At 37.5% G+C, this 27,445-nt stretch overlaps 1 protein-coding gene across 18 annotated transcripts in view; it reads right to left on the reverse strand.

Moving 5' to 3' along the window:
• LOC126379796 (ras GTPase-activating protein raskol) overlaps window positions 1-27,445 on the reverse strand; it is a 194,016-nt gene that overhangs the window by 36,550 nt on the left and 130,021 nt on the right. The window contains exons 1-2 of one of the 18 annotated variants that reach the window (XM_050028742.1): window positions 23,609-23,783; window positions 8,649-9,130 (exon numbers count right to left, since the gene is read on the reverse strand). The exons of 14 other annotated variants lie outside the window; for them this stretch is intronic. In XM_050028742.1, the coding sequence (XP_049884699.1) occupies window positions 8,649-8,850 (202 nt within the window). In that variant the 5' untranslated portion in view covers window positions 8,851-9,130; window positions 23,609-23,783. Of the gene's footprint in view, window positions 1-8,648; window positions 9,131-13,909; window positions 14,118-23,608; window positions 23,784-27,445 lie in introns of those variants that run through there. 3 more of the 18 variants (XM_050028735.1, XM_050028725.1, XM_050028751.1) reach the window with 3 other exon arrangements.

Genomic DNA, 27,445 nt, shown 5'->3' on the forward strand with positions numbered 1-27,445 from the left:
ACCCCAGAGAGCATGAACAGAATCAACCCCAAAAACATAAAAAGAACCAGACTATTTGTATTTATCAATAGACATATATATTGGACAGATATTTAAGGAGGATCATATCGCAGGCGATATACGAAGGATCAAAACAATTTATTTTCCCATATTGTTTCCGGTGAAGTGGTTTTTTCGCTCCCCAAATCTAATTTCCATCTCATATATTTTTTGTACCCTGAATTCTTCCTGAATGTTAGTCTCAAATCGTCAAAAATTTGTACCAAATCAATTTATGAATGAGCACATGAGTTTGGCAATGAGATGTGTTCCAATATCGCCTGCCAAGAATTTACTTTTAAACAATAATAACACAAATAACAAGGTTAAGAGAGCAATACTCTGTAAACTGTAGGATAATTTATTGTTGGCCTATAAATACGTTAAAGACCCTGGTTTATAGCTGAGAAGGACGGTTTATATCTACGAAAACACGACGATTCCAATTCAACATCTGTTTAGTGTTTATTTTGTTCGTCCTATCACATTACTATGGCCATATTATATTACTAACACCATATTTATTTGATTTTTTTCGTGATACTATTACTGAATTTGATACTCATCATCTCACTAGTGTTTGTCACTTTTTTTCACGTAACCTGAACTTATTAAGAGGTCCATACAATGGTACCTATTTGGGCGTAATTTTATTTGACAACTTAATTATTGCCGTCCTTCACTTACAATATGTGCAAAACAGAGATGCAGCTACTTTTAGTCCTGATAAATTTAGTTAAAATAAAATTGGTGGTTGCTCGAATCGATACCGTTATGCCATTTAAACCCCCAAACCACATTAAATATATAAGCACCGCAATAACAACTAAAAGAAAAACAGAAAGAAAGAAAGAAAAAAGAAAGAAAGAAAAAAGAAAATATTTATTATTAGAGGACGCCACAATAACAATACAAAAACAGTAGGGAAAAATTAAACTTACACGAAATTACACATGATAGCAGGTTGTAGCATAGAGTACAAAGGCAAAAGAGTATTTTCTCACTAAACACAAACACTCAATAAACAAAGTCATTACGTTATCAACTCCAATGCAGTCATATTATGAAGATTTTAATAGTTTGCTTATCTACAATACAACAGTCACGAACATTTCTTCTTTCCCGTAGTAAAAACGATGCAGAACGTTAGGTATTTGATAATATAATCAACATGGGGATAAAAAGCTTACATCCACCCATAGTCATCGAAGAGTGACGGAGAACCGCTTCGCGTAATTCTAGTTTATAAGTAACACATCGTTGGATATATTTTTTTCGTTGTTAGATAAAAATTAACGCGAATTTATTATTATTATATGCTGTATAAAGTATTATATCTTATGTTTGTTACGGAATAGACTAGCATCACTTTTACTTTTGTCTTCTGAAGATAATATTGTGACGCATTGAGTAGTAATTGATAACTTATCAGTTTCTATGTTTATTATACTTTTATAGCCTTTACGAACGGCCATATAATTCTCTCAAACGAACTTACCTGTTAAGTGATGTTTGATTCCAATTATGCGAGGGTGTTAACCGAAGACGATTACATATTTACTTGCAGCAGTACATGAGCATGTACCATCTTCATCACACATTTAGAGATTTCCATAACTATAGATACTATATTCAATCATTAGCTCGAGAAGCATAATAATAACAAGATACCATTCGAGATTGACGAGATTGGGTGAATCTTCTTTTTTTAATTATGCTGAAAACTTAATTATTTAGTAAGTAATATCGAAGAATAAAGGTTTTTGTTTTCTTACAAACAATATTTTATTTTAATTAACCTCACTATCACAAACTAGCAGTGTTCATCGTTTTCGGCCATACTAATTTTACATTTTTTATGAACTAGACGAGATGTCGAAACTTTTGGGATCTCGAGTCAGGATTGCATCGCACACTCACTGAAATGTATCCTATAAAATACTATTTCTTACACTTAATGTATGAAAGTTTATAACATTAAAATTACGCACACGATTCAAGCAGTATCTGTGAGAAACTTCAACATCTCTGTTGATCACACGTAACAATTTAATAACCAAATAAAACTATTCATAAATGTTTCTTGGTTATTTCAACAATGAATAAATGATACAGTAATAGTACCGTAACTACAAGCATAAGATAATTGGTGTATTGCTGTGAGCTCACTATAGTGATCTCACGCGGACGTACAGACGAGCGTTTTAATTGTGACAATTTGCTCGGTAATTGGACAACAGTGTGTTAATGTATGATTGGTTATGCTTAAGAAAAACCGACGGAACTGGTAGTTTGATGCATCAGTAAACCATTCGCGTTTGCAGTTGGAACATATTATGAGCGCGAGATTGTATTGTGCGTGTAATATTGTGTGAAGATCTAATACTTTACGATAAACAGATAAACCTTAACAGATAAAAGGTAACAGCCTGGAGGTCCGCGTTCGATTCCCGATGAGGACATTGTCGAAATCACTTTGTGAGACTGTCCTTTGTTTGGTAAGGACTTTTCAGGCTTGAATCACCTGATTATCCGAAAAAGTAATATGATTCCGTGCTTGGCACGTTAAGCCGTTGGTCCCGGCTATTAGCCGTAAAAACACCTCCCAACAACCCGCATTGGAGCAGCGTGGTGGAGTATGCTCCATACCCCCTCCGGTTGATTGAGGGGAGGCCTGTGCCAAGCAGTGGGACGTATATGTATAGATAGGCTGTTTATGTTATGTATGTTATGTTAAATAGACAAACCATTGAATTCGACTTTCATCATCCTCCTGCCCTTATCCCACTCTAGCCGGACCTCTTCCATTCATTCGTCATCTCGGTACTCACACCTTCCTCTCACTCACTCATTCATTGAACTCAACTTTATGAATTTGAATTCATGTTTCAACTATGGATTACTGATATCACATAGTTTCCAAGATTTGTACCCGGTTAATGGCAATAGGCTTGCCTTCTATTACATGGTACTTAAACATAGCTGGTGAAGAACAGTTGCATATATTATACACTTCTGTGTACCCTTTCAGGGAAGCAGGCGTGATGTTGCCAGTTATGTAAGATAAGCCCCAATAACATGTCCTGGGTTGACATTATTGTCTACAGAGCAAGAGGGGTTCAAAATATGTATTTAGTATATTCAAAAACTGCGTGTTTTAAACAGTAAAACACGGTCAAACCTGAGAAGATTTTCGATGCATCATTGCACTCCATATTCATTAATTTTAAGGTTTAAGTATTTGTTACATATTGCTGAAGCAACTACTATCTTACTACTAATATCTTATCTCTAAGAAAATCCATACATCCTAACACAAAACTCCTTTGCTCAAACATCATACAGTCACATGAAATCCGGTTAATTCCTGCTCTATTAACACATGATTATGAACTTCAACATGTCAGCTACCACATCCTGTCAGCATACGGGTTTAGGGGCCAAAAAAACGTATGAGAAAGCAAACGTGCGTGCCACAGATATTTGGCTAAACAATTACCACGTGGCCCGCTTCCTGGCCGACATCCATTCAGTCTTCACAAAGGACCGATAATATGCAGGTACTGAGTTACCAGAGTCAGAAGAACTGTGGATGAAAAAAGAAAAAAGGCTGAGTACAATTTCTTGGAATTCTTGAAATTAGGTATGATATCGAATCGCTTATTTCAAAATCATTTTTACGTTTTATAGAATAATTATTAATCAAATACGCATATTCTAGAGTATGTATTTCCTTCAATTGATAGAAGAGGGGCCTGTGCCCAATCACTATTGATGTGTGTGTGTGATTGATGTGTATATAGGCTATTTATGTTAACTTTGTAAAATTCTGTGGAATGAAGTAGAACGATGGAGCAGCAGGACGATTATAGAGCTAAACATTCTCAAACATACACATAGGAAACCTAGACATCGGAAAGCGCACACTATTTTGTACTTTACACTAATTAATAAACTTTTCATTATGCCGTTGCTAAGCCTTATAACATTTTCCAACATTGGGGACATACTCGAAATCACTTTGTGAGACTGTCCTTTGTTTGGTAAGGACATTGCAGGCTTGAATCACTCGTGTGAAAAGTAAGATGATTCCATGTTCCGGGAAGCACGTTAAGCCGTTGTTTGATATTAGTCGTAAAACACCTCCAACAATCCGCAGTGGAGGAGCGTGGTGGAGTATGCTCCATACCCCCTCCGGTCGATTGAGGGGAGGCCTGTGCCCAGTATTGGAACATATAGGGCTCTTTATGTTGTTGTATGTTGTAACATTCTCTATTTTGTCGGCCAGAGAACATACATTTATATTCAACTTTCATATTGAGAACATAAGCCCAGGTCAACACGTAGGTGGTAAACACAGGGCTCTTCCTAGAGTAGTCGATAGCGAGCATTAGTGAGAGTAGCCCCGCCTCCGACGGTAATGGACGCAAGAAGCTGCTCAAACGAGATGGCATACCGATGGTAATTCCACTGTTGACGTACCTGATTGACAATACTCGCCTTATAAGATGCGGGAATTATACTTAGAAACCTTGAAGCCTTAGGTTCGATAGATTCTTCATAATCATACAGAAGAATTTAAAGGCGACAGACCAACTTTTAGTTCTTTCGTTTGTTACTGTACGTAACGTTATTATCTCTATGATGTTATTGGATAATATATAAACACCAATTATAGACGGCGATACAGCTCATCTCAGCTTATCATGTTATTCTAACAGAAAACTAAAGTGAAACGTGAGTAGTCAGTTTACCTCGCGATGGATGTACCTCTGAGTAGCCCATTTATGAAAATAGTCATGAATTTATATTATGTGTAATAATATAAAATAACCTACTCCGAACACAAACTATGTAATGTTTAACCTACTACACCAATTAAACAAATTTGTAAATGTTTATTTTTTATAACTACGGCTGAAAAATGTAAAATTGATAGACTTATGCTAGAGTGCATCTCTAGTCTACAAGACGTAAATCTTTATAACATAAAAAATGCAGAACTATTAAATTATTAAGTAAAATCACGCTTTTAATTCGAAAGAGCCAAACTGACAATTTTGTTTACAGAAACACGAGGCAAAGCTTTGAAATGACACGAGTTACGGCTTATAAACGTACCTACAAATTTCCAAACTTACTTATGTATGACAGCTTATACAACAAATAAGGAAAAGTAAAGAAAGAATTTGTATTTCTGCGCGATATCCTTATTACTTTATATGTTTATATATATACAAAAAAAACATATTTTACTCAAGCATAATCATCATCATCAGCCGTACGACGCCCACTGCTGGGCATAGGCCTCCCCCAAGGATCTCAAGTATAATATTTCCAGCAAATCTCAGCTCGAGATGAGCTAACTGTATCTATTGGTAAGGTTGTGACCGCAAGTCAGCTTTCAAGTGAGCTGAAAGGTTATTTGTACGTAAGTTACTAGGAAATTCATTCCAAAGGCTTGAGGAGAAAATTTAAACTAAGAATACGTGATTGGTGAAAGGCTGAAGGGGATGTTTTCGCCCAGCAGTGGGACAATAGGTATGTTAGATAGAACAGAATCGATCGGCCTAATCTCGACTAATACATCACTATGCTAATGATCGTCACAACACTGGCTTCTGTACTTTGACAGATCTAACTCATACATGCTATTGCAAAACATTATCAAAAAAATAAGCTAGATAAGCTTGCCTGTACTATCTGTTTTCTTTGTATGTTTCTTGTGACTGATTTATTGTGTACAAATAAATAAATAAATTATCTTTATTGAAATATAATCACTAATTATTACTGATCTAGACTTTCAGTTTAATGAAAAAAAAACTAAACTTAGAACTAGACTAGAAGAATATATGGAATGCTTCACGTGAAACTGTGTACCTTATTATGTATTTTTAAGAACGTCTACGGCCCGGTACCAAGGTTTTTCTTACAACTACTTTTCGTCTTATATACGGGTTGTGAGGATCTGCTTTAGTTTTAGGCTGATGAGATGTTCGTTGTGTAAAAAATTACGACTCAAAATTTAACTATGTTAATAAGTGAATAAAGATATTTTTGAATTCGAATTAATTCATTGGAATGAAAACATTAATACTCAATATGAAACAACAATACTGTTACCCTAATAAGTGAGTTGAATTAATTTCATCATAAATTGTTCCATATGCTACGGAATTTGCGCCTTTGAAATTAATTATTATTGTTTCACTTCATTGTTCAGAATTTGTGAATATAATGTCTAAACAAAGGTTTGATGTAACATATCCGATATTTCCTCCAAATTCCAATAACATTTCCGCCAACATAATTCAAATTGCATTTTGAAACACGAAACGATCATCCTTCCTTTGCAGTTTGTAGCTAATACGCATTTCCAACAAAATAGCAACAAGGTGACATAAGGATATTTAATATTATTATCGAAAATTAGTCATACATAAACCATAACAAACCCTAACATTTTACCGGGAACTATCTTCCTCGTTGCATATTAGAAGCTGTAGTTTCCAATACGCAATTACATCTGCCTTTCGTCGACTATTATAATAAGTATAATAATAGGTATATTCAAATTCAAAAAATCTTTATTCAGTAGGTAACATAGTTACACTTTGAATCGTCAATTTTTATATAACGAATGTCTCATCCGCCTACAACTACTGCAGCTTGTCACAACCTGTATAGTCGGGGAAAAGAAGCTGCAAGCAAAACCTCGGCACAGGGCCCTAGACGTTCTTAAAAAAAAACATAAAATATTTTTATACTATTGAGTAATTTAGCTGCCTAATATCAGTTCTCAGACAGTTAATCCCATGCATTCATATCTTCTAAATAATCACTAACTTTATAATAACCTTTTTTGTAAAGTTTCTGTTCATAGATAGGTATAGTCACGGTGGTCCTATGGTTCTCCTGCTTGCTTCTTAAACGCCGGTTCGATCTCCGGTATCGGACTTGCACCAATGAGTTATTAATTTATCTTAACTGCAGTTTTCACTAACCATTATAGTCGGCGATACGGCTCACCTATACGTTAGTCTAATAGAAAGCTCGGTAAGACGTGGATACTTGGTTAATCTTTCGATGGATGTAGCTCTGACTACCCCAGTTGGGATATAGTCGTGAGCTTATGTTATGTTATAGTAGGTATTATGTCACACTACATGATTGCTAAATAAATCATCAGACTTCCTCGATGCGATCTTGATCTTGACTTACAAACGTCATTCACGTAACGATCATGACTCACGGCTACTTCATTACGTACTAAATAAATGCTAACATTTCGTTGATATAACATAACATAAACAGCCTATATACGTCCCACTGCTGGGCAAAGGCCTCCCCTCAATCAACCGTTCGTTCGTTGATATAAATGCCGGCCAAATAGCTAATGCTGCATGCGGCAAATCTACAATAAGTTACGGCAAAAAAGTTGATATAAAGGCTTATATCTCACTAGGACACCGTGGCTACCACAGCACAGTTGTGCCGCCAACGAATAAATGTATACAGTTGATAAAGTTGTGTATGCAGTTTTTGAGTTGGTAGTGTTTATACAACTACATCCGACCCGACGACCGTGGCTTCGCTACCATGGTCCTAATGAGGTAGGGCAAATGCCCTACCGACTAAGTAAGTAGTTACTTACTTACTTACTAACTTAGTTAAGTTTAAGTGTATAAATATACACTTTAATATAAACCTCCGGGCTGCAACGTTCTGTTGTATTATACTGTCTTACAGAATAATACCTATATCATCTGCGGTTTTCACAGTCATGTAATATGTTACAAATATTTTATATATCGTCAAGTATAAATAAAAATATAAATTCTAAATAAGAAAAAAGTAAAATATGATTCTCTGATGTTCATGGCATTGATAAAATAGATTCTACATTTCTATTTTAAACGTGCCACGTTTTCGCAGACAAAAAACACCGGAAGCTGTTTTATGGCATTATAATTCCTGTCGTACTCCAGAGACAAATGTGTTATTTAGCTTTAGATCACGTTTGAAGTTAAATCATGGCGGCGGGCGCACCTGTACCAGCGTGTCATGCGCCCGCGCAACCGCCACCGCGCACATCCGCTTCCGTTCCCGTCTCCACATTTCACCCTTTTTCGTTCCGGACCGTGCTCGCTTTGTTTTACAAACTTGTTACCATAAGACTCATGAGTAAATAAATAAATAAATATAAGCCTTCGACTATATTCTCACTCAGGTTAGTCGAAGTAAGTACTCGCGTTTCACCTAGTCTGATTATTGGGTTAAAAGTGGTGAGCATATCGCGCTCTGTAATGGTCGATAACCAACTGTAAACAATGAGTAAATCAATTCTAAAAAATAAAACAGATTTTGAGGCATCGTCATTTTTTGTCGCCAGTGCCAAATGTGTAAGACAGTAATTCACAAATGCAATGAAAAAATGTACTTTTATTATACTTACACACATTAACAAACAAGGTTGACGGACAGACAAAAAAATGCGCGCACATGTTGGTTATTGCCCTCATTGCAGATGCCATGTGGTTGCTTATTTCGTCGGCGAAATATAAAAATATGTTTCTAATTAGAAGTTTGAGTAATAAGTTACAAACCATTCTGTTCCTCCTGTGTCGCCTCAAAGTCTGCCAGAGAGAGGTTAGTGAGATCTTCAACGTAAACTTGCGGCTGCCGGCTGAGGGAGTGCCGCCCTCCGAGAGAGTGGTAGCAACTCTCCTCCTCATCTGCCGCCTCCTCCGTGGAGGAACCCTTCAGGCAGGAGTGGAAGCTCCGGGATAGACGTCGCTCTGTACTCATCCTCACTCATGTCCCGATTACCACAATGTATAAAAACCACCGAAAAACAACACTTTTAAAGTCAATTTACACTTTCATTCACTTGCAAATTTTCAAGGCTTCAGCTTTGACTCATCCATTATTTACAAGTTTTTATGTTCTGACGTAACGCGTGGCTGATCATTGCAATAGCCGAAAGTATTTTCCTTGTATCACGTATTATGTGTGAACACCACGCCTTTCCAGATATTACTGTATCGTTTTATATTCACATCCTTATCTTGTCTTATCGCGACGGACCCTGTAATCGAAAAGCTTGTAAGATTGACTGCGCCAGTGATCTAATCAAATCACTCATGATGCAAATAAACAGCATATTTGTAAACAAGTCTATGTCATGTTGCTTAATGAAGCGTCTAAGTGTAGAGGCTTATGCCGTCATTACACCTGCCCAGTCCACAACGAACCAACCGTTCCGCACCACCGAAGTAGCTTAATTGTTCGATTAAACATTTCCCGCTAGGATAGGAAGATTACAATTACACGTACCTATCATCATATCGCAGGGTTAGCACTTGGTACATTTTTAAAGCCATATAAGGCAAACTGGTACTTGTCCTAGCTCGTTTTAAGCGAGTACTTGTACGTGACGGATTGCAACATTCCTTTTTGAGTACCAAAAACCCACAACCCGTATAACACGTTACTCGCGGAGAAGCCTGGATACACGCCGATCCTCGGTTCAATGCACTCCCGAAGAATGAGGCCTACCAATGTGACATCCGACTAATGAATGGCAGACGAACAAAGGGGCACATCTTATGGCGCCGCGGAGGCGTTCACAAAGCCCCGTGACTTATGAGTTATGTATGCTCTGCATCTATCGTCGTCGTTGTAAAGTTACCTTTAGCCGTGTCATTTGTGCGCCCGAGGTCTTTTGTTCAACTTTTGTCCAAGCGCAATACCGTACGCCCAAATCCACATAAGCAGCGTGGGTTCGCGTGCCGCGGACAAAGCAAACCAGCATTGCGGCAATACTAAAATTTAATTGTCCACAAAACTATCGTAAGTAAGTTGTACCTTGTTAACAACACCGCAACGAAGTTACTTAAAAGTGGCCCTGACCACTATGCTAAAGTAAGTATAACGGTGACGAATCGCAAAATCTTACCATTAAACCCTTGCTAAATCGAGATTTTTTTTGGACAATCGTAACGAACAATTTAATTAAACTTGTAGTAATTCGCTTAGCAACTTTAGAACTCTGTACAAACATCGCCATAAAAGTTCAGTAATTTAATACTGTCATTTTAGTAAACATTACCTTAACCGTTTGCACGGCCACGGTACTTGCAATGGCTTTTACGCAAGAAATACGGAACACCATCTAGGAAGACTACGAAGATGTCTTGAGTCCAATTAACGTCACATAGCACTAAGCTGCGTTGACAAAAAGAGTGAAACCTCAACAATCCATTGTCTCCGTGGAAAGTGCGTTGTGGGAGCTTCGACGTGAAACGTGAAGAGAAAATTGCGGAATCTGCCATTCAACCTTTCATATTATGTATTCGTTCTTAGGTAAAATTGTGAGACGAGATAATGTAATAAAAAGCGCTATGGGAATCGCAAATGGTATTGTCGTAACGTAACTGCCGGTTGGATTAACTTTTAAGAACAATATGGCGTGTTAACACGAACGTATATTACACAATAATTAAGATCAATCTGAACTATGCTTGTAAACTTCATATAAAATGGGAACCCATAAAGTTTCACGCGAGTAGGTACATAATAAACGTCAATCTGCTACAATAAAGCCCGGTGTAGAATCCATAAATAATGGCACGTAACGGTCACTAGTTTATAAGACTCAGCAAATACTCCGTTTATATTTTCCATTGTTCTGAAGGCCGTCTCAAGGTGGCAGGCCACCCGGAACGGCTTAATGCCATAATATTTTATTTTATAACACGTTCCCATTCTTACTGCACAACAATAGCAACTCTAATTACGATAGCTAAAGTTCTAATTGACCTTTATATTGCAAATAGAAAACTTTGAACAAACAAAGTAAGTGGATGCATAATAACAAAGATGATGGAAATAAACGACTGGGCTTTGGAAACAATCATTTGAATGAAATAAGCGAACTGTGATGAGGATGAGCCACGACATGACATGACAGTCGTGACAATGGAAAGTGGCAGATTGTGAATGGACAAATGCCAACAGCCACACACGTACACTGAAGAGAAATGCAAATGTCTGAGGCCATCATTCAATGCCTTAAACCAACATAATATAAAACTTCGGGCAAACTGAATGAATTCAGAAAACGCGATAACGCAATTTGTGAATGTGTCAAGCGATGAAATCTGGCTTTACTCCAAAACTAGGTAGAGTTTGACGTCGAATTAGTCAGCTAGGGTATTGTCCGTGCTGTAAAAACAAGCAAAGTCGAGTGACGGCATTTTATAAATTCAAGCACAAAAAGTAGCTCCTCTTACAAAAGCCAACTTCATTAAATAGTAAAGGGTTGCATGTACCGCTGTACTCAGAAATGAGCCGTTGAGAATTAATTAAGATTAGCTGACGCAGTGTCACGTGCTACATTTGAAAATGGAAACATGTTGCGGTCAAGTCTGGCACGCGTCCAACGCTTTCCGGCACGAGACCGATATTTCTCAAGATAAGTCTAGCAGGAACCCTTCGTCCAGCACCCTGGCATAATACCACAGTAGCGTGCCGCGGCTAATCGTCACAGATTAAACGCACGCGATATAGAGGGATCACCATGAATCATTGCCGCGATAAATAAAATAATGTTTTCTGGTTACAATGGCAATCAATGGCCTTGCTCTGTCTCGATAGCGAGCATATTATCGACAGTATTATCAATATAGAGCAATACATGTTGTTATAACAAAATAATCTTGATAAAATTGCTACTCGGTTACACAAGCTATTGAATTTTGCAGAAATGAACACTATTTTGTATGCAACATCGTTCAAGTATTGACTGATGGGTGAATGCCACCGGGATATTCATTTGTCACCCACAATTGGACTAATCGTTAATCAATATTGTGAATAATTGTACTGTAATCAAAGCGAATAAGGTGTACCTACCTCTTCATCATTTAAGTAGATCAGACTTATGAAGCACCTATCAACAGAGAATAGACGCGAAATCTCATGTATGAGAACTGAAGCTTCTATTAAAAGCAGTCTTTAAATAGGAGCAAATAAAATACATCCGCCAGCGACAATGCTGAGCGGCTAATGACGGGACAGGTATAAATCATGTCTGTAATAGCAGTCAGCAAGACGGGCGGAGGAAGCGGCCGATTTGCGACGGATATGGCCAATGGGACAAGTAGACCAATGGTACTATCAATGCCCACTTAATCGCTAGAAAGCCTTATTGTATCACTACGTTCCGCTTAATTAGAGGATCCCCTCGAGAAATTCAGTTGTACGGTGCCAAGTTAGAAGAGTTTTCTGTGTTGCCATTTTGTAAGAAATAAATTACCCACGACCAATGTTTTTAAATTTGCAAGGAAATTTTGAACATTTAGTAAAAGATTTACTAAAGATTAAATTTTTCTTACAGTAAGTAATAAATCTTACAGTAATAATAGTAAGTAATTAAATACAATAGTCAGTAATTCACTTAATTTTCAATAATAAAATTTACGTCCTTGGAATGTTGGAGATACCAATTTAATGGTAACACAGAGTTTTACAACGATTAAATGGTCACTCAGCCGTTATTGGATGTAAATGCAATTGTTTGTACAATAGTGTTACTTTCTATTGACTGCAGTTTTATAAGTCTAATGTTTGCAAGTTAATCGCACAAGATTATGAATGTAGTGTGCAGTTAGTCAATTAGAATAGCTGTATATGTATAAGTCCACTAATATAAGAAATCTTAGCGCTACCTATTCCTATATCGAATAATAAAGATAACAGCGTGAGTTTAAATAATTAGCTAAGCTATAGGTATATGTACTTAGCAATACCTATATATTAACATAAAATACAACTTTATATATTATGTATGATTAGGATATGTGTAAGTTATTTTATGTTATTGCACCGCTCTGATTATTATTGTAATTATAGCTTCTTTCACCCTAATTCCTGGAAGAAAATGCTATTTATCAATAAGGCCGCCTATTGTACTTCTTTTGTTTGTGTGTGTGTGTATTTTAAAGCAATAGAGAGTATTCTCTATTGCTTTAAAATACAAAGGAAAACATAACTTATCGTTACATAAAGCATAGGCGAGCTTATCCCTAACTGGGATTTCTACTAGCTAGCAGTCTTTTGTCCTATTTGTAATTGTTATTCATCTTGTGTTTTTGTGCAACACAGAGTGTTAATGTTGTACTTATTGTAAGTTATGTAGCTGCTCTATCTGTGATAAAAACATTGTTCTGTACTCGTGATCATAGGTAGGTATCACAGGTACATATAGCTGACATTACCCGTAGTAATGACGCACCAACTTATATGTGTATTAATGGTTAACAGGCCCGTTTGTATAAAACATGATTCTATTGGTAACCAATTTGCGTTTTTGTTACATTTTGATTAACATAGCATAGTCTACTAGGTACAAACAAACAGGTAAATAATTTTGTACCAACAGCTTTGTAGAGCCTGTTGACGTGGGTGTAACATGCAATTTAATAATTGGACTCCAATTTACATAAAACATAAATTATTTGACATCAAATGAATTATTTTAGCTACAGACCGCTTCAATTAGTTACGGCTATTAATGTATACCTACCTTTGCAAGTGTTACAAGAATATGAGACAATGAGTAGGCATAGAAATAGCACACCTCATGGTATAAATATTATCATAGCCGTGCCCTACATCACTGACTGTGCGAAGAAAACTGTTAACCTTCCAACAAATTAAACTTTCCAGTTCGGTAGGTACCTACCTACTAATCTTTCTTTCGTCATCAAAGCACCATGACAAAGACTTGCTCACTATTCCATGAAACGCTCAAGTCAAAACATTATTGAAATAAAATAATAAATAAAACGCTGTTTATTCACACCAAAAGCACAGTACGGAAATAGATTGACACCAAAATAAACGGACACGTCATAAACGGGAAACTGCACACACTCTGCACTGTGAAGATCCTCGAAAGAGGGAATCTTAACCACATTCCCTTTACACTGGGTCGTAACGTATGCTTTTGGATAAATATGGAAGACCGCGTGACCGCCTCCATTCAGAGGCGCCGACGCACTGAGTGAGACGCCGCGCGCCGGAGGAGCACCGTCGGCGCGCGCGCACGCCTGCGCCCTCCATGACGGACCGTTTATTTACTATTCACAGTTTGAAATTCGAACGTGCTCCAATAATCAACATGGCGCAGATGGTTTGAGCTACTTCACGCCTCAGTTCACAAGGATAGAAAAGGAAAGAACACTTTTATTTGAAACAAAAGATATAAAACACTTTGCTACTATGCGCGATGTAAATAGGACACAAACGTGATCTACGGACATTCAAATGTAGAGACTATCTCACAACTTGCGAAACATAATATTGACGACCATAAAGCACGATAACTGTAAACAGAGATGAACGTCAAAACGCTAATAATAATAAAGATAAACATTATGCAAGTGAAAGTGACTCAATCGTTGCCTTCGTAATCGGCAAACTTGATGCTCGAAAACCAGTTGAATAAAAGTCAGTCACTTTTACTCTCTAGTTTCGAAAATGCCAGGTAGATGGGAAGTGTGGTGGGCTGCGCGGGCGCAACGAACTCCTGAGGGTTGTAGCGTTGCACTTGTGTAATTATTTTAAGCCGCTAGACGAGGACGGGTAAACAGAGCGACGTTCTGGAATGTCGACCGCATGGTTCGGGATGGCTGCACTCGCCGCGCGCCCGCGCCACCACGGTGACATTATAAACGATCCTTACATTACTTTATCAAAAGGGGAAGATAAAACAACTTGTACAATTAAACTTTTTAACCAAGTCCTGAGAACGTTTTAAAACGGAATTTATAACAAGCATAACATAAATATAACTGCGCATCATGAGGATAATAAAAGGAAAACAATAACTTTAACATACATAACTGTGTAGAGTCATCATTCATCATAAAGAACGAATATGGAAATCATAGACGGTCTTCTTTATGGGGCCAGGTTGTAAAAATTAGACACAACTAATAGAACACAGGTAAAATAACACGCACAGATACAATACAAACAATTATTTTGATAATTTAGGTAAGTACCTGCACGAACAAAGCAGCTGCTCCAGATGTCTGAGAGATAGTCCTTCGCCCTTTCACGGTTTATTACGCAAAAATGCAAGTAGGTACAGTTTTATGTAAAACATTTTAAAGGTACTTATTGGTATGTTCGTAAACAATGAATATGTTTGCACATTGTAGTAGGTGTAAAGGAAGCCGTGCGGCGTACAGAAGATGTCGGCCTTGGTTACTTAGAGCAGTACATCTTGTTTTACTAGTTCACGGACACACTGTATTATTATCTTGTTGCGAAGCTACTGCATGCACGTAAAAAAATATCGAAAACTACTGCATTCACTGACCAAATTGAACCTAAGAATAGAATAGACACACTAATTTGTGTTAAAGAACACAAAGAACGATCTATGAAATATGTGCAACACAACCAATTAATGTTGATATCGGGTTAGTTATTGCTACTAAACTACAGGAAAAATTACTGCTAAATGTTTTCAAGGATAAACAGGGAAATATCGGATATGAATCTATGTACCTAATGTTAATAATACAAAAGGTACTTGTAAGTATTATTAAATATTATTATATATTAAATATACATATCTTATGTTACCAAAAACAATCTAACTAAGATTAAGGTTGTAAACCAAGTAGGTAATAAGTCTTACAAGATAACCGTCCTAAACTAAGTTGGTACTGTTATCAATAATACCAATAGAGCGTGGGGTGCGCCTAGGCGGCGTTGGTGGTGGGCGCTGAACTTGGCACTAGCTACTCTTGCGCAACCAGACGAGTAGGTAAACGAAGCCCTTCCACTCAATCAGCAAATAATGAAGGTAAAATAAATTTTTCAACAGAAATAAGAATATTTTCATTACCAAAGTGTGACGTAATAGGTAAATGGTTATGCCACAAAACGCAAGGATGAAAATAAAATCTACAACAGCTACTGGTGAAATAAAACAACTTGCATATATAAATGTAGCACAATTAGACACAGCATATTTTTGCATACAACAGACCACATTTGATAACAAATACTGTGCCTGGCAGTCCATCAAGACAAGTAGATATACATCGTATTATTAATTTATAATCCAAACATTGCTACGGTAATTCTATTAACTATACGCCTTCTTACTTTAATGACAGACAAATTATTCAATACCATATTATAATGATTCATTCAACACAAGATAATCTTCAAGTTATCCTACGTAAATCCTAATTTCCTAACATTGAAGTCTTCAAGTAGATACTTAGGTAAGTATCATCGCCTGGCAATCAAATGTTTTTGTGGTTAAAATCGATTACTGTAAACCAGGTAAACGGTTGTGTACGGTAACATGCAATTGCCAAATAAATCGGTTTAATGGAACAGTGGATCAATCAAGCGGTCTGTAGCAAGGAAAGCGCAAAAAGTGGAATAAGAAATGAACTTTCGTTGGGAGAAGTGTGCCAATAGAATGCGAGGTGGTGCGTGCGCCGGCGCAGGCGTGGAAATGATGCGAATAACTGCATGTGTAATTATAACGGCTAGTGAAACTGATTAGCTAGACGCAAGTTTAGGGATAATTCTCAAAAAAATATACCACTTAACAATAAACAGTAGGTAGATAGATAGGTAGTAGTAGGTAGATAGACACAAAAAAAAGATAAACATTCTTAAAGAAGAAATGTCAATAATCATGACCATAACCTTAAAAAACACCGATCACCAATTAAAGCCACTCAAGATAATATCTAATAAACAAGCGATAATGCACGATGCGATGTGAAACTAAATCAGTAAAGTAAGGAGAGCCTAACGCTGGTCAATGAAGATAAAGCACGTTCACACACATAGGTGAAGTGCATTGCTCGCCCACGGCCTTGTTCACACATGCACACAAACATACGTAATAATGAGATCATGCATGCTAAGTGGAAAGTGGATCTGAGGCATCGAGTTCGCGGACCTAACGTTCGAGGCATAGTTCCTTTTATAATAAATCCAAGTGCCACTTAGATAAACAAGTACGCTGCTGTACGAAGGTATCAAATAGTGGCAAGGAAATTCCTTCACTGTGACCCAATAACATGAGCTAAAAGCAAGCCTTTGTGGACTAACACATAAACACTATGCAGACAGAATTTGATTTCCGTTCTTTGAGCGGCTGCAGCTTCGTTCGATAACGTAAAACTACGGATTTTGCCCGTAATTCACTTTAGAAAAAGTTGAAAACAAATCGTTAAAGGCACATCAAGTTGCAGATTTGTTTGACTTGTTTGTTGACACAAACTCTATAAGAGTAGCCATGGATTTAAAAATGTATTTGTAATCCGTGTCCTCAATAGAGAAAACAAATTAGGTAATAAAATAAGTAATGTTAGTTATTTTAATACATATTTATTATGTTATATCTCATGATGACTCAATTCCAATATTATATGCTAAAATATCTGGATACTGTATTTGATTTCTTCAAATAGCAACTTGGAAAACAACACCACATATTGTATGCATTTTCAGTTTGTTTATCGCTCACGACTTCTACGGCCGTTTCCGCATCCGCTCCAGCTCAGTGGAGATAAAAGTTCACTTTTACAGGCACATTTACAAGAATATTTACAAGCTCTAGTTTAGGGGCGCATTTCTGTGACGGTGGCACGGTAAACAGTGTCAGCTATAAACCGTTGTTTGGATAACAGCCAGGATCGACCCCGATATGAGACTACGCCACTCCCGGCTCCTGGCTATCGGTTATGATCGTTATCGGTTATAATTATATTGGGCCAACACTGTTTTACTTTATGGGAATGACCCGAACAAACGGCGAGTTGAAAAGAAAATTCTAAATTAGGGGCCTAGTAGATATCATTATACCCGATTCTTGTGAATATCTACTCTTTAAACATTTGCGTCAGATTTATTCGCACTCAAGACCTAAAACTGGGTCAGAATTATAAATTATGCCCTAACCCACACAAAATCTTGTAGTGAAAGGCTTACAGTTATAAAGTACAATTACTTTACTGAATATATGAATAAAAAGTAAATGTCATTTACGAGTACATTCAATAATCCGAAATACCACTTCACTTCGATTGCATTCACGTTATTCCTATACGATCCCTTTCACCAATTTTCAGTGTTTTAATTAATCGTGAAGAGATTGGATAAGTTCGTTATTAAATCGAATACAAAATCTAAATGTATATAATGGTAGAGGTTTATATTAAAATGTCATTTTCTAGTGGCTTTATTTAAACTGTTACTGGGGGCGTGAAAAATTTATATAAGACTGAAACTGACATTCATGTTACCACAGAATTTACCGCAGATGGCGTTAGTACTTCATCATCTGAGAGAATTATACTTATTTCAAAGAATCAGTCAACCCAATGGGTCGATAGTGATAAACGCCTACGTATATTAGATAGGTCTATATTGGGGCCCTGAAGTGTTTGTTGTCGCGAGCTGATGGCCTACCTCTATGGCTAGAGTGATCAGGTAGTCAGGATCGTATGTCCTTCGGGCGCCAATATACTTGGAAGCCGCAACTAACGGGAAGTTAAGAAGCTAATTTGTGCCATTCAGTAAATTTCACCATAATTATAAGCGAATAAGGCTAGGCATGTGCAACATACAGATATGAGGTTTACAGTGAAAATGATAAATTACATTTCACATGTACTTGATGTTCAGTAAAGCCTTTTCTCTTATACTTGCATCTGACGTCACACAGTTTCTCCTAACCAGAAGCAGTCCAGCAAGTTTCATATATAAAATACGTCGCGTAGTGTAGGACAAATATAAGTCTCCAACCTTACTCCACATGCTCAAACAACTATTGTTTACCTTCCTAACTTATCCACTTGCATTAAGGGTGAAATTTCATGTGTACGAAATTTGTATGTGCATAATTTTAATTAACAATAGATTTCTCTGCGTTAACGAACACGTTCTCCTAGACACCATCAAGATAATCTACGCATATAAATTGTGAGATTTGCATCGAACGCACCCTGACATTAACGACAATAACAAAGATGAGCAAAGCACCCAAAGTCCAAGAAATAGAAAGCCAGTGAAAGCAAGCCGTAGGACGTCGCAAAAGATTAATACATTATTACACAACGTATTGTACTCTGTAAAATATTGACCTGCCACTGACACAGAGCATTGCATTCATAAATCATCACCGTTATCGAGTTATTGATTATTACAATCAACCGGTGTTATACAATATGATTGCATATGCACTACTGTTTACCAACAGATATTATTGTGTTCATATGTATGTGTCTAATACTGATATAATTCAATAGTCGAAGGAACAACACTTAGCGTCGTAATGGTAATAAAAGTATATTTAGATATTATACAAATGTTACAAGACGATACGAAGAGAATCATAGTTGTTTACGGGGAAGGTATTTATAAATAAGCACACGTAATTTTAGATTTTACACACAACAAAAAAAAATATGATGTTATTATAAGACACGGTAATACCCAGTACACCATACATAGATACCACATAATTGCTTCAGTTAAAAACGCTATACAATAAGACAACAATGACAACCAACTGACCAGTACAAAATACGATCGAATTCGTGACTATCCCTAAATGCTTTACGAAATTGGTACAAGACATGGCACGACCTCTCGTTACAGTTGTGTTTCCTTCTTGCACAACACTGTACCCTTTACTATAGGGCTAAATGGTCTAAATAACCTTAAAGGCAAGATAAAATAGCCACAAGTGCTCGCAAGATTTAGCTTCAGAACATTTGAAAATAATGACGATTCAACAACCACACGTGAAGAATGATGTATAATTAACGGTACAATGTTACGATCACAATTTTCACGCTTACTTTACACTAAAGTGACGATATAGAAAGTGAACATCGAAAAATTAGATACACCTTTTTACATAGGAGAAGCAATATCAATATTGAATAATGATAGCGATCTAATCGTAGTAGAATATTGCACGGTATACAGTAAGGTCGCGGTTAGGATACATTTTCGTAGAGTCATCATGCTCGAATATTTAATAAAAGGCTAACTATGCATTCAAATCCGTTCTATAGAAAATGATTAAAAGTAAATCAAAAGTCACATACAAATCAAACTTAGCTACTGTGCCTAATGCCTGGACAAACTGACCAAGGCAAATATCCGGCATCAGACGCAAACGGGTTGCAACAATTACAAAGAACAACATGATATCATGTGATTTGAAAATAGCTTCACTAAACCATGACTGTGCGCCAATTTCCGGCCGTCATAGCCACCGGAACAGAGGGGAATGACCTGCCAACTGACCACTTAAGTGGCAGGGCCACGCGAAAACTGTCACCTTAAGTACCGTTGTATGGGCTGGAAATGTTGGAATTGACAAGGAAAGAAAATACCGAACAATGTATAAGAAAACCTCTATAGGTGCCTCAAACTGCGCTAATGATGAAATACTTGATGGGAAACTAGGAAGTATTGGCCGCCAACTTGCGGAAATCCGTCGCAAGTGACGAGAATTAATAATGTAATGAGACAATGTGGCGTAATGTTAAAGAATCAGTTCTTTAGTTCCTTGTACACAGTCCCTATATTTAAACATATTTTATATATAAATAGCGATTTCTGGATAAAAAGTTCTTTGCTATATTTAATAAACATTGTGAACAGCAACTCATCTGTGTAAAGACCACCTTGCTGTTGCATTAAGTTTCAAAACAGGAAGAGCCTTCTTATTTTAAAGCTTCTTTCGCGTCATAATATTAAAGTTAATTAAAATGGTTTTATATTTTCATCATGTGCTAAATTTAATAATTTACATCAACATGGCAACGCATTTCTTTCTGTGTTAATGTTATTATGTTTTGTAAACATATGTTACCTTTTCGAGTTTTACTTATGTACCTGAGCCGCAGTTTCAACGCACAAGCATTAATTAAGGAAACATTATCAACAAAGCCGTCGCTTTGTAGAGTATTAGTGGAGCACACTTGTTATTAACCCTAACCACTTGATATGCATCTTGGGTCCAACGAAAGCTTTTACTTATCAGCATGACTTACTGGGACCAAATGTACCCAAAAATCCGAGATTATCCCCTAACGCGTGTTCTCACGGAATGTTATCGTGTTAGTGATTCGACTGGCGATAACATGCACTTATCTGTTCAAGTCCAACTAGCTAACTTCTATTTCAAGTAAACCTGACTTTAGATGACTCCGTACATTATCCAAACAGAAAGGGAGAGGGTGTCGCTAACAGATCGAAAGATACAAAGTCAAAGGATCTAAACTAATATCCATATGATCGAAAAACCTAATAGATAAAGGGAATTAGTTGAATTATAGATTATTCCACAGAACGAGCGAACAACATTCAAAAGACATTAAGGATAGGCATTGGAGAAGTTAACGACTAAGAACATTTAGCAGTCAAGGAAGTTACAGCAACTTCACGAAATAATGAGATAAATCATTAACATTATCATCCCACAGAATTCAATTCCAGAGTTCACAATTCCTTTTATCTACGCACGTCAAATAACTGCGGAATTCCTACTTTTATTTTGTAAACATTGTACCTATTCATATCTTTCAACTAAAGATTCTACCTACTCGTAGCTCTCTTAGTAACGGTGATCAAAATTCCAACGCACATAAAATTCTCTTCACATTCACGGTACAGGGTGCAACGTGTGTAGATTGACAAATAATGAAGCCCCATTGGCCTATTATGAATCGTTTACCTGTGTAAAAGGCAAACAGTTTTATATTCCATGCGACAACTCTTGCATCGACATATCAACCGTATTGTGATAGGCAACGACAACTGCGTTTATGTACTGTGTGTGTACTGTGTGTTGGGTTTTTAAATGAACGAAATATAGCAAATTATTTTGAAACTAACTAGAATATATTTTACAAAGGGCCACGATAGCATACTTAAAAACGAGGCTTGTTATTGTGGCTGTAGAACAAAACAGGAGGGTAACAGGTCCCATTGTCGTCAGGGCAGAGAGATAGTAAAGAACCGTATGACAATAGATGGAGGCAGGTAGCGGGATGCGGGCACAAGATGTTGCGCATCTCGACATGTGCGATCGTGATTTTGAACGGAATTTAGAAGCACCCGGCTTGGCAGATGCTACCCAACTTTTTTGGTAATGTAATTTAATATTAGGCGTTCACGAATACACAATTTGATGGAAATAATAGAAAGACACGTGCACGAATTATATAAACCGCTGTTTTTGTCATATTATGTTTTACCACTGTACTTTAGATAAAAATCTTTTAATTGCGGACATTTTGTACGACGTGTTTAAATGGCGCTCATTCGCGGAACTAATTTTAACTCAATATTAGACGAGACTAGGCGTGAGAAATTTCAAAACTTCCGCAGTGTCGCCATAAAATATTAAGTGTAACTCTTCCACGTTGGATGTCGTAATATTTTACTCGGAGATGCCTGTCATTGGGCGGTTAAACATGAAAAATATTGTCAAATTGTTGATTAATAAAACCGTTCGTGTGTATCTAAACGGCTTTTGATCAGTGACAACTCAACCGCGAAGCTTAGGCTTCATGGTCACGCTTGCACTAAGAGATTCTTCATAAATAAAGGAATGTTCTTTAATAACCAAATCAAAAGGCCTGGTGAACATTCCAAGCTATCGAAATCTGTGAACAAAAATTCATGATGCAATATGCATCTTAACATACCTAACAGTATTTTACCGTGTACTAATGCATTTCATCATAATAAACATACTTGCTATTGAAGTGGGTTTTTGAGAACATATTATTTTTACAGTTAGGTACTTTATGGCGTAAAATTTTAAGTGAAATTATATTTATTATACTCGTATTCTTTTATTACTTTGTCTTACTTGCAGCAGTCATAAAGGATTTGGAATGGGGTTTAGATTTAATGCCTTTGTCTCTACCAGGTAAATACTTTGTAAAAAGAAACTAGCACAAACAATAACAGCTGCATATATAAGTAAAAGTTGAGTCAAAGAGCGTTCCTGGTTAGGCACGAAATTGTACACTATCAAACGCATTATAAGTACGCATACATCCTGAACAGTCGATGCCAATGAACTGTTGTTAAATCGAGCCAATTTGATGTCTAAAACAAAACAAATGGTCGTCGCCTGCGATGACGAATGACATTCCCGTGACGTTGTTCAATATTATTATGTACGGGTATGTAAATGTCAACACGAAGGGTGGCCGTTGAGCCGACTCACAGGACGGCTATATTTAGGCGCCTTCGCCACACGACCCACCGACGTGTGATACGACCACCGGTACGAGTAGCTAATTAATCGAACACAACACTTCACAGGCAATGAATTTAGGTGACCTTATACAAAAACTGACATTAGGGAGAAGGCTACGTTTTACGGCTCAGTAAGTTTACGCGATATTTCACAGGATTATTGCCTATTAAGACTTGTTTACAAACATTACAGCTGTTTATTGCCACAAAATAAACAATAACTTACGTATACAATTCAAAAAGGAATCACTTCACAATGCACTTCTGAAAACTGTCCAACCACGACACGTAATGTAGCACTTGACAAAAGTAATTTAACACAAAATAAGCACAATGTGTTCAGTGATCAGAACGCGCGTTCAAACCGCGGAGTTCCTGCGTATTGTGAGCGCGTGCGGCGACTGAGGCGGGAATTGGAACGCACCTCGCGCGGTGGACGACGAGCGCGCGTCGTAGCTTGCTGCCAACTGTTTACCGAGCGAGCGGGCCACAACCGGTGCACCCACCACACCGCAGGGCAAAACGCTTCACAGAAAAAAGGCTCGTATACGATAAGCATTATCGTATCGTCCGGGACTTCGGAGGACTTTATCACTTCGAAAATTACACACTACAGTACCACTATCGAGAGCGCAGCAATGTACGATTAGAAAACAAACTATTAACATAGATTCTTTGCATGAATACTGTACGCATGCAATATCAATCTCGCTCTATATAATTACAAAGAACATTAATACCTACCAGTTATAAGAAAGTCCAGCTCCTCATCGCTTGTGCAGCATAGCATTTTAGAATCGAAAACTACAGTGTAATTGAGAAGTCAGTTGGACAAATTGACGCCGATAGCTGAAACTGGGACACGATAATTTGACAACACTCGTTTTCTTTTCCGATATGTGTGCAGACGTATAGGGGTACACGCACGCGCGTCAATATGTTAATGTGATGTGTAGTGCACTTCACATAGCAAATTACTATGTGCAATAATTGTATTGAGCAACGGAGATATCCACACGTTACGATATGAAACTAGGGCTGACTTACGAAATATTTCGAACGTCTATTTTCATAACTGTTTTCACGTACATTTCACTGTTTCAATTATCAAAAGAAAGGTTGGCATAAATAACGTTAGAATTAATGCGAAGGGCGAATAGAAAGCATCTAATTGTTTATATCTCGCTAAGATTTACAGCGACGCCGCCCGGAAGAAACGGATAAACAAGAGTTTTCTCGGCTATAATTAACATATAAACAGAGTAAAAGGTAGGCTCAGCCCGTCATCGGTATAAACAGCATGCATACATACATACACAAATAGACTCTCACCCTTAATGCGTAATTAAAAATCAATTTAATATTGAGCTTCAAATCACCGGTAAAGTAATTGTTGCTAAGTATTCATTTTTAAATAAAGACTAAGTATTTATATGTAGAAGGGCTGATGAACCCTTGAAAGGACTTACATCTGTTTTGTCTTGTCCTAGGCCATGTACTGGTCCTAAAATTTACTTACCGTATATATATTAAATAGCGGTATAAACAGTCAAGAAAAGAGAAAATGTTAATGGAGAAGGTATACGTAGTGCTATATCGGTCGAGCGTATGAGTCACGGTACTAGCTGCGCCCGCGCACGTGGGCAGCGCAGTACCCGTGCCCACTCCGCAGATAACAGGCCAAGATATTATGTCCACTGACACCGGCCAATCAAAACCGTTTGCTTATCTACTACACATGCAAGATTCAATCCTTTAAGGTCGCTTAATACACAAGAATTCGTATCGACACTAGGTGAGAATACGAGAAATGTAGATATAGCTATTCAAGTATCACATTATTACGTTACTTAGTACGAGTATTATAATGTCATACCCACGCATTTCTTGTAACTAGTTTGAAGGAAAATAATGTTAGAATATTCCATGATGTTGTTTTCTGATGCCTTATGCTCTACCTAATTCAATTGAGATTAACGGCGTGAATATAACGCTTTTTATATCCGAAGAATGTGTAGAGTTTTCACTACTATCATTATAGACAGCGATATCGATACGGCTAACCACCTATAATTGCGTTGGTCTAACAGAAAACTCGGTGAGGTGTAGGTACTTAGTTCATCTCGCGCTGGATGTAGGTACTAACTACCCCAATTGGGATATAGTCGTGAGCTTATATTATGGTATGAATGTATGGACGCCGCGACCGCCAGTGGTGCTCCATTTCGTATGCGTGAAATGGCACATCTGCATTGCCGTCGAATGCGGCTATATTTTTGGCACGGGACGGTTAAAACCAGGCCAAATCACCACAACACGGAAACAAGACCGGACCGGACGAACTAGAAACACCTTTTATCTTCAATATTCTTTTACAACGTGCTAAATATGAACAAACATCTCACTCGCTCGTAAAACAAATGTAAAACAAAATAAAATTGTGTTTGTTATTGCAAAACTTTCGCTTCTGCACTGTGTGGATACATAAAAAATTCGTCTCTGTCTTCAACACTCCTTGTAATCGCGACCTATCCCTTAAGAATACTGAACGTTCTCGAACGTTATAATAATCATATTGCGGACAGCATAACTTCCTCGTTACAAGAAATCCGAACTCATACATATTAAGTTGCTTTGTGATTCAAAAGGCATTACTCAACACAATATTATATAGCGTTTTCCATAACGTCTTACGCATCGTTATGACATATATGCCCTAAGATAGATAAATAGAGAGCCAAAGTTCCTAGAAATTGTAGTGCAACCCACACCTTTGGGCAAAATTGAAGTAAGCTACCAACATAAAATCAGATCTACATTATTTACATTTCCACCTTCCAAACGTAAGTAAGGCGTTCACGTGTCTAATTAAAACATCCCAATCATAACACGGTGTTCCGCCGTATCAAAGCCGTGGACTGAACATTTCTCAGAAGCTATAAGGCGTCGAATTGAAAATAACTCTAGTTGATAAACAAGCATGCATGGGCATCGCTCCGAATCGGGCGAGCGGATGTGTGTAACGGTGCATCGGACAGCATCATGGCAGGTTAGTAGTGCCACTGTGAGCGATGCCGCGACAGGTGCGGTTAGCAAAACTCAATATTATGTAGAGAGTATGAGCGACTATACTTTCGCGGCCAAATAGCAAAATTTATCCACGGTATCTAATTCTACAGGAGTCACGTAAAAAATAACAAAATATTTATTAAAATACGGGTGAACATTTCTCTGCTATTTTTTTTTGACGTGAGTTATCGTAGATTTGCCGCAGATGGCATTAACTACTTGGCCGGACAAATGGGGAGCGCTGAAAGCTCTCACCCGGTACAACGTTTAAGACAACAAGCCTAAGGGGGCGCGAACCTCGGCTCAGGGCGTCGTCTGAGAGGATATTTGAAAGAATTAATCGACCCTAGCGGTTTGAAAGCGATAAGCGCTGGATGAGGGAAATCGTCGACCACGCCGGCCAGGTCGGTGTCAGTTCTCTGCAGGCGAACCAAAAATCGCAAGTCTCTGCCGCTTACATAATTTTCTTTCTATATTTTTTTTTTTTTCATAAAAATTCTGGTAGAACATGAGCAAACTTGTAATTAGGTATATCATAAACAGGATTTGTCAAAACAGAATGTATTAAAGACATTGCATTTCGGAACTCGCTTCCCGCCGACAATGGAACAGGCTTTTTGCCGACATCCGCTCGGTAGGACTGGACAAGTATGCGATTTAGCCATTGTTGTTTTTTACAAGCCACATGTCGTGGTTACTTGTAATTTGAAGTGCGAGGAAGGTAATAAAGAGAAAAACAGGCATTCAATTATCCGATGCTGTACGTAGTCGCGGTCGCGTTTGTATATCGCGGCTATTCACTAAGCTATACGTATATCTCTAACATATCTACATATATACATAGTAGATACCTATTTAATGGTAGGTACGTTAAGCCGTTGGTCCCGGTTACTACTTACTGATGGAAGTAAGTAGTCGTTACGTGAGCCATCTCAGGGGCTTTTGGCGGCTCAATAACGACGCTGACACCAGGGTTGATGAGGTTGGTAATTCA

This window comes from Pectinophora gossypiella, chromosome 3 (genome assembly GCF_024362695.1).
Source record: "Pectinophora gossypiella chromosome 3, ilPecGoss1.1, whole genome shotgun sequence".
Taxonomy (NCBI): Eukaryota; Metazoa; Arthropoda; class Insecta; order Lepidoptera; family Gelechiidae; genus Pectinophora; species Pectinophora gossypiella.